The 9,360-nt window shown below is 43.1% G+C and overlaps 1 protein-coding gene across 10 annotated transcripts in view; it reads left to right on the forward strand.

Annotated features, from left to right (window-relative positions):
• The window catches only part of KCTD1 (potassium channel tetramerization domain containing 1), a 99,009-nt gene extending 95,251 nt beyond the window's left edge, over positions 1 to 3,758 (forward strand). For all 10 annotated transcript variants that reach the window (XM_039730148.1, XM_039730150.1, XM_039730142.1 and 7 more), the window contains 2 exons: positions 394 to 699; positions 3,563 to 3,758. In XM_039730148.1, the coding sequence (XP_039586082.1) occupies positions 394 to 699; positions 3,563 to 3,721 (465 nt within the window). In that variant the 3' untranslated portion in view covers positions 3,722 to 3,758. The remainder of the gene's footprint in view (positions 1 to 393; positions 700 to 3,562) is intronic.
• Positions 3,759 to 9,360: the final 5,602 nt, after the last annotated feature.

Raw genomic sequence — 9,360 nt, forward strand, 5'->3', positions numbered from 1 at the left:
CTGTAAGACACAATGGATCCTAGTGATGAATTTTCTGAATCCTGATTGAATTCTGTTCCATCTGTTCAATCAGATCATTATTATATGACATCACTGTGGGGCTGAAATATGGGGAAAAGTGGGATTTTTTTTTTTTTTTTTTGCAGAAGGGAGTTGAGCAAGCATAGCCTTTCCCTACTCTTGCAAGTGCTGCTATACCCATTGTGTTCCCAGTGGCTGTTGGTTATTTTTTGCCTGCACTGTTCCTTTATTACACCTTCCTACACAGTAATTAGGAGCTCTGTCCGAAGGGTTCCAGACCTAGAGCAGCATCGGCCTGAATATCCATCTACCTTAAGCACCACATTAGCAGTGCCTCTCTTAATTGTGCACAGTAATGTGTGTGTCTTTCAGGACTACAGCTTGTTATATGAAGAAGCAAAGTATTTCCAGCTTCAGCCCATGCTAGGAGAGATGGAACGGTGGAAACAGGACCGGGAGAGTGGCCGCTTCTCCAAGTCTTGCGAGTGCCTGGTGGTGCGAGTTGCCCCAGATCTCGGCGAGAGGATTACCCTGAGTGGAGATAAGTCCTTGATAGAGGAGGTGTTCCCGGAGATCGGGGATGTGATGTGTAATTCTGTCAACGCCGGCTGGAACCACGACTCTACACACGTCATCCGATTCCCGCTGAACGGATACTGTCACCTCAACTCAGTTCAGGTAGGACATCTGACACGATCCGTCCTAAGGACAAGATTCCTGCTGGCCAGGTACCCGTGGCCTGACCCTGTTCCATGTCACTGGAGAGTTTTGGTGAGCAGAATCAGCTGGAGGCTTTAAGCAAGTTACTTATTTCTGTATGTCGAGTTGTCTTTCTCCATTTAATTCATGTATCACCAAATCTCTTTGCAAACAAACTACAGTAGTGTTAGAATTTTCTGTGGTCATAGGGAAAGCCCTTCACTTTCACTTCCAGTGTTGTTTCCTGATTTTTTATAGCAGAGTAGAGGCCTGTTGCAATTGATAGGACATGGGATAATGATTTAAACTAAAATAGGGTTGGTTTTTACTAGATAAAAGGAGGAAAACTTTTCAGTGAGGGTGGTGAAACACTGGAACACGTTGCTCAGGGAGGTGGTGGATGCCCCATCCATGGAAATACTCAAGGGTCAGGCTGGACAGGGCTCTAAGCAACCTAATTTAGTTAAAGATGTCCCTGCTCATTGCAGAGGGGTACAACTTGATGATCCTTAAAGGTTCCTTTCAACGCAAAGTATTCAGTGATGCAATGTGGCAATGTCTAAAATCAATAGATGTTATGAAATTGATAAAAAAAAATCTGGGCGACAAATGCAGGTAATTCCTGGAATAATTATAATCAACTTCAGTGTTAGTGTTATGTTTTCATCCTTTTCTGGTTAAAAACAACCAACCTCAGACACCTGCCTGCCCCTAGTTAGCACGTCCTGCATAGTCAGCACTTCCCATGTGAAATCATCAATGGCACAATCAATGCTGTTTGGTTTAAACACACCTCCTGAATGCTGCAGGCTCATGGGTGAGTTCTTTTACAGAACAGGCTTGCAAGCTGAGCTTGGCATATTTTCATCTGCCAGGTCCCACTGTCCAGGTAGAGAATCACAGTCATTAAGGTTGGAAAAGATCTCCAAGATCAACAAGTTCAGCCTTTGATCAAACACCACCACGTCAACTAAACTACACCACTAAGTGCCACATCCAGTCATATCTTGAATATTTCCAGGGATGGTGGCTCCACCACTGCCCTGAGTAGTCCATTCCAATGCTGAACCACCCTCATAGTGCAGAAATTCTTTCTAATGTCCAGCCTAACCTGAATGTCCCCTGTGCATCTTGAGGCCATTTCCTCTTGACCTGTTGCTGGTTTCCTGGTAGAAGAGCCTGACACCCACCTTGCTACAGCCTCTGTTCAGGTAGTTTCAGAAGGTCACCCCTGAGCCTCTTTTTCTCCAGATGAAGCAAGCTGAGCACTGGGGCACACTCTGAAGGCTGGCCAGGCACTGCACTCATGCTAGCACTTAACACAAGGATCTACTTGACCTATCTAGACCATGTTATGCTTGGACAGTTGTCTCTTACTGGCCTTGACTGTCATGTTGAAACATCAAAATTGTTTTGTCCTAGAGTAATGCAAATTTACGATAGCCTTAGATGTCAGATTACAACTGAAAAGAAGTTTCAAGGATGGCTGCTTAGCTATATCATAGGATAATTATCAAGACGGTTGTATCCTTCAGCACTTTGTTACTTATTCTGATGCTTATATTTTTGTTGCACAAATAAGAATTACAAAGCATATTTACTGATGTGAAAAACCTGAGTCAGAGTGGCAAAATATGTACAGGCTTTAAAATACATATAGTCAGAGTGGCAAAATGTGTACAGGCTTGTGTAATGATCCCACATTGATAGTGGGAGGACATAAGTATCTCCCAGTACTAATAAAAATGGGAGGCAGGACAAGGACTACCAATAGACCTGAAGGGTGAGGTACAGATCAAATGGATTGTCCAGGGCTGAGCTGGGTTCCAGAGTTGCTTCCACCACATTTTTTTTCAGGACCCAGGTTCAGTTCTCCTTTTTTCCAGTGGCTTGCACTGACACATTTGGGCATGGGATTTTGGAATATATTGTTAAAACCTAAAGAACACGTGTTTTGATCGCTATTTCCAAGTCTCTTTTCCTATCCCTTCCTTTTTTATGTGACTGCTGTGCGATTAGCCATGCTCAAGTATTTGGGAAAGACATTTGCCAGCCATTTTATATAAAGACGTGGCATGTCTTCTTTGAAGCATTTTTAAACCCCAGCTTGCTTCTTCCCCTGCCCTAGTCCTTTGCAGTCTTCTGCCATTGTGCTTGCCAGTGTTGCCCACCATGCATGCAAGCCAGTTTGAGAACTGGTGAAACAGCTGAGAAAGCCATGGTAGGCACCAGATTCCAGCACAACCCTTGTGAGGTCTGGTCATGCTGAATAGAGGGTCCCACATCCTCTGGGGTCGAGGAGCATCAGTCCCTTCCTTGGGTTTGGCAGCTGTCAGGATGATCCTGGTAAATCCCAGGCAGTCTCCTTCACAGGTGAGGCAGAGGAAGCCCAGAACAGGTGAAGATGGTGATAAAAGTAACAGAGTTGGTTTTTAAGTCTTTACTAAATATCATGGTAGGTTTTCCGAAATTATGACTGTTGTTATCTACATTGTCATCATTTAGTTGTGGTGTTTGCTCAGCATCTGCTGTGCAATCGTGTAATGTATTTTCTGTGTTGTAAATTCTGTGAAGCAGAGAATGTGTTTTTCTACTCATGTTTCTGTGGCCAGAAGAAGACTGGATTTGTTGGCAGTACTAAGAAAACAAAATAAATTTTTCTTCCTTTTTATTTTTCACTGCTCAGTAGCCATAGTCAGCAGAAGTCAATCCAGTACAGTTAAGCTATGTAACCACTTTTTTCCCCCCTAGCTGAAACTATTTGAAAACAACAGTTATCATTGGACAGCAAATAGTCTGTTAATTTACTTACACATTGGTGTTTGTTTCCTCTTTTTTGCAGGTACTTGAGAGGTTACAGCAAAGAGGGTTTGAGATTGTTGGCTCATGTGGAGGTGGGGTGGACTCTTCCCAATTCAGTGAATACGTACTGAGACGAGAACTCAGAAGGACATCTCGTGCACCGTCTGTCATTCGAATAAAGCAAGAGCCTCTGGACTAAAATGGACATGTTTCTTTATGCAAAAAAAAAAAAAAAAGGAAAACAAAGAGGAAAAACAAAAAGGGGGACATTTCATGTGCAGTTTGGACTCCAAACAAGTCCTGGAACTAAAATTGAATAAAAGACACATTTATATAAAATATAGAGACCACACCTGAATTCATATGGGAACACTTGGAATAGTAGTGATAATAATAATAACCTCAAGGTATAAAAGAAAACACACACACACACACACAAAAATATGTATGATTATGTATGTCTGTACATATATATATGTATGTATATGTCAAAGGGTAGGAAATGCAATGACAAAATGTGGTAGATGAGGTTGGTGCTGTGATGGCCATTAAGTGTCCCAGGCTCTTCCCGGGCCCACTTAACGGTGTACAAGCCATTGCCGGGGGGGATTCATGGACTGTTCTTCACCCATTTTCATTGCCAAACAGCCATCCACTTTTTAATGTGTACACACCTTGACTCAACTTTATTTGCATATGGAGGTTTATGTCTGTCTTTTTTAGAGGTGGATGGGCAGGTGTTCAGGAGACGACCATCCATTGCATTGGAAAGCTGAAATTTTAAATGTAGTTTGTACAGAAGTCGCACACTTTCGTCAGCCCTCACAGATGTGAAAGGTTAACTTTTCTTTTGAATGAGTTTTTTTGTTGTTTTGTTTTGTGTTTTTCAACGGGGGCCAGAATAATATTTGGTAGAGATGCTCTGGTTTGAATCTGCTGCTTTCCTACAATTTTTTCAAATTTTATAATGTATTAAATACAATAAACTCCTGTTTAAAATAACAAGGGTCTGGTTTAAGAAAACAGAAGCAGAGAGGTGGGATTGCACTGCACTCCAGCATGTAGAGGGGCAAGGCAGTGGGCAGGCAGAGCTGCCTGCACAGGGTGGAGTGAGTTTAAGGCAGCAGAGGCTGTTGAGGGATCTACTGGTGTGGTGCACATGGCTGCTGTTCCTTCAGCACTGTCCCATTTGGAAGAAATGGTCAGACGTGAAAATAACACCAGCTCAGCCCAGGGAAACCCACCAAAAAATGACACCTGGTTCTGTAACCTTCAGTGTAGCAGTGAATCCTTGCATCATTCCCTCTTGATAGAGGAGCTGGTAGCTTTGAGTCTCCAAGCCCTTGCCTTGCTGAGTGTTAGTCAGCCTGTTTGGATTTCAGGTTGCTCATTTCCCTCGTTTCAAGCCATTGTTCTTCTGTCTAGAGAGTGACATGGCCAGCCCCTTGTGTTACCATCGGCTGGCTGCGTGTCCCTTGGCAGCAGGCAGTAATTCCACATTCTGCATTAGAAGTCCTGCCAGCTGCTCTCTTCCAGAGTCTCACTGAGGCCACCTCTGCAGGCACGGGCTCCAGGCCTGTGAGATTTTGCAGAGGCACCACATCCTGATGCCACTGCATGGGCCACTCACGGATTGATGCACCAGCAACCACCACCTTTCCTCCAAAGTCTCTTTTTATGCACTGTTATAGAAGATGACTGTGTGTTCATCCTAGTATGGAAATTTCTATCAACACAATGGTGCTAGCATTCCATTCATTTTAGTGACACTTTGCTATTTATTTAAGAAAAGAAAAAAAGAAACTCTTAGATACGTGTAAAAAGGTTTCCAATATAGTCTTAACTAAAAAAAAAAGTTACATTTTTTCTGGTTTTTATTAAAATATATCTGAAGACATGTTTAAATAACTGGCAGCACATATCAATGGTTTGGAATTACTGAAGTGTGAAAATCGGTGAGGGAGGGGGCTCTAAAAATTAAGGTTCATTAGTGGGTTATTAGATCTTCAGTGTGATGCTGATCTGTGTATTCACAGTACTGAAACAGCTGCCTCATTGAAAATGCTTGTTTTCAATTAGCAGCAAGAAGTCCTCTTACAAAATAAACAAATGCTTGCTCTTACTGCCCACAATTTGGTTGTTAGCCTGCATAGAAGTTGGAAAGCTAAAACCCAGGGAAATAAATACTTTAAACAGATCTTCAAACTGTTGGGAGTGATGAAACTTGTGATGTCCAAAAAGATGCCAGTCCCCGTGGGTGCCAGTGCAAGGTGATGTGATTCCTGTGCCAGTCCCCATGGGTTTGAGAGTCCCATGGGTGCCAGTGCAAGGTGATGTGATTCCTCAGAGGCTGCTGTGCAGGCTGGAGCGTGGGGGAGCACAGCTCTTTTCCCTGCTCCTTGGCAAACAGGCACTGCAAGCCTGCTGCATCAGCAGCCCCAAAAGTGTCCCCCCAGTGCTGGCAGAGCCCACACTGCCTGCAGCCTCTGCACAGGCAGGGACTGGAAGGCGAGGAGCTTTGCCTCTGATGCTCTCCAACATGTGGCTCCCAAAGCCAGCAGGTTGTGCTCTGCTGGTGGTTTTGCTTGCTCAGTGTGTACCTGTCCAAGTCAATGACCTTTAAGATACCACTGTGCTCCTTCCAAATCCTCAGCTGGCTGAGCACCTCTCACCAAGCCTGCTTTTGTTGTTGATGGAGTCAAAAATCACTCTGAGACCCTGAATGTAAATGTCTCTGCAGTTACAATGTGGTCATGGAGTAATAAGTCATGAATATTCAAAGAATGGCTGATGAAAAATGTGTGCAGGAATAAACTGGCTGTAGATTTTTAGAGAGCAAATGAAATTATTCCTGTTTGCAGTTGAGGTTTATAACCGTGTGTTTTTAAAATGTTCTTTGGAAAAACTGATCAGCAAACAAATGAGCAATTTCTCCAGGAATGTGGGGGGAGTGGGGGGAACCAAGAAGGACCTACTGTCATTTTGTCTCTGGAGGTTAGTAATTTTGACATCTAAATTTATCTAATTTTTTATTAGAAAGTGGTGACTCAATTTTATGCCATCAGTGTATTTAATAGCAAGAGGCAGAACTGCAGTGAGCAGTAGCTGCCAACCTTGTACTTCAGCAAGTTGGTTAAGCAGCTGCCAGGAGAACTCCTGCAGACGTTCAGAGATTGCAGATGGCACCAACTCCCCTTCCCACAGTGAGACGCAGGCAGAGGAATTTGGTCCTCACCTTTTCTTTGGGTAATGTGAATGTTGGATTTCTGCAACAACCCAGGGTTTAGTTCTTCCCCTGAATGCACCAAACAGCTGCATAATCTAAGTATGGATCCTGGCATGCTTGGGTGAGCCTTAAAACTGAGTGTCCCATTGGAGACTGAGCTAATTTACTCCGTGCTGGAGAAAGTGAAGTCCTGCTTTGTCACTCCTTTTCCAGAAGCTGTACAAGTAAATAGGTGCTGCTAATTTATTCTGTCTTCAGGTAGGTACTAGCCAGGCAGTCTGGCCCAATGAATGATTTTCCTCTCTGTTGCCACATGTCTGTAGAAGGAAGCTGATAATCTCTGTGCTTGACTGGCACAAGCAAGTTGAGTTGAGGCATTGTTTTATGATGCCCACTAAAATGCATGACGAAAACCAATGGGGAAAACTTAGTAAACTCCGAAAACATGAAAGTTGAGCCACCCATTCAATTATTTTCCTTTATGCTGAACAGGCACTGAATTCAATTTGAAGTCAAACATTTTGTTCATAAGCATAATTTTTTGCAGCAAGCTTTAAAAATTGATTTCTATACTAATTACAGGGTTTTTACTGCCATCCAAATGACTTGTCAAGTGAATTTTTCTTTAATGTTTCCATTGCATGAGTTGGGGGGGAGGGGGGGAAGGGTTGGATTTTGGGGGGTGAGAAAAGCATTTTTATTGACCGATGGTCAGTTTTTCAGAGAAATAAAAACATTTCTTTCCATCTGTCATTTCTTCACTGCAGAATTCTATATTATGAATTATTTCTATGGACAACTGGTATTTTTATGTTGGCATTCAAGCTGCCTGAGGTTTATTTACAGTGGAAGTGAAACCAAGATATCCTTAGGGCCTGTAGACCAGTTGCTTTTTCTCAGATTTCAGTTTGAATGGTTTATTATTTCTTGAGGGTCTGGAGGGATCGCCACCACCAAAAATCAATATGTTGCACCCGGTCCCAGTGTTGGCTTTGGCTGCTGCCTCATTGATCTGCTTTTTTTGAAGACCCCAAAACTGACTTAGCATATGGGATCCTCTATTTGAGGCTGAAACTGCTAAAATCATAGCCCTTACTCCTCTTAAAAAGAAAAAATGCAATCCTCTTAAGAAAAAAATAGAAGCACCTTCTATTTGCACAAGTAAGGGTTCCAGAAATGGAAATGTCGTCCGACAAATGGAGAAAAGCCCACTTCTCCTTGAATCTGTTTTGGGAGGGGTTTTGTTTGTTCTTGTTTGTTTGATTGTTGTTGGTTTTGGGATTGTTTGTTTTATTTTGGGGGCTTTTGTTTTGGTTTTTTGCTTGTTTGGGTTTTTTTCACATTTTTTTACTAGGGACCTAATAGGAGTCCTGTGCCCCTAAAATAATAGGGGTGCAATACTTTTCAGGTCATGTTGGAGATTATGGACCAGATCCCATCTTCTGCCCTCCATATTCATGGTGCACTTGCCTCACACCCCAGTCAGAAGCCGAAGGGGTGCAGTGTGGTCATGGGCTGTCAGTGTCATTGCATCCACAGCAATAGTATATCATCTCTGTTGCTTCTAAAAATACAGTATTTTCCACTGCAGGTCAGAGGAAGTATGAGTTGATTAGACTCTTCTCTCTCAGCCTCATTAAAGCCCCACATACATGAGTTCTCTCTGGAGAGGCTGTTGTAGTATGAGCAGGCTGGGTTTGTGCTTCTTGGGGAGCACGGAGTGCTGGTGCCATGGCCCACCCCACTGATCCCCATCCTGTGGTCCTCAGAGCACAGCTCTGGCTTGCTGGTCTGAGGAGAGATGGAGAGAGGGACATTTGTCTCTGTGCTCTGGAGTTTGGACTGATAAATGATCTCATCTACAACCCTAAATGGTCTTGTGGCTTCTGTTATGTAGCTTGTCAGTGTTGTTATTAATTTTCCTGAGGAAAATGCAAAGCATGGAATGGCTGGCCTTGCCTTCTTACTATTAGGATGCAGTCATAAAGACAGGGTGACATTGACTTAAAACAAAAGCTGCACATGGTGAAGTCCCTAAACTCATGTACTGCATTCTTTCTGACTTCAGGTCAAACCAGAGGGCTCAGTGAGGCTCAGCAGTGGATGTTTGATACTTCATTTGATTAACTGCCAAGAAATTGCAAAAACAAAAGGCAAAACAAGCAGAACATGGATACTTGTTCTGAAGATCTGGAGCCATAATTTCACTAATCCCTGCTGCTTCTGAATAAATATTTCAGTTCTGGGTGGCTTACATTAAAACCAAAAGCAGCTGTGCATTTCTTTCCCTCGCTTTCTCCAGTTCAGGAGGCTTGTTTTTCTTTTGTTGTGCCTGGGCAGCTTGGGAGTAATAACTTTGGCCCTAATGCAGTTCTTTGTCTCTTCAAAGCATTGTACAGACCTTCAATTAAGCATCTCTCTACTTCTAAGGGAAGAAGGCAGCAATAAACTCACCTTGCAGCTGGGGAGGCTGAAGAAGCTGGACTGTCGCTCACTTGGGTCTCAAACTGCATATCTGGAGTCCCACTTAGCTGTCCTTTTCCACAAGCCCTCCTGCAGTACAGAAAGAGTTGGAAATCAAGGAGGAACTGTGACACATATTTTTTTAAGCT

The sequence above is a fragment of the Passer montanus genome, unplaced genomic scaffold, assembly GCF_014805655.1.
Source record: "Passer montanus isolate IOZ18808 unplaced genomic scaffold, ASM1480565v1 scaffold70, whole genome shotgun sequence".
NCBI lineage: Eukaryota > Metazoa > Chordata > Aves > Passeriformes > Passeridae > Passer > Passer montanus.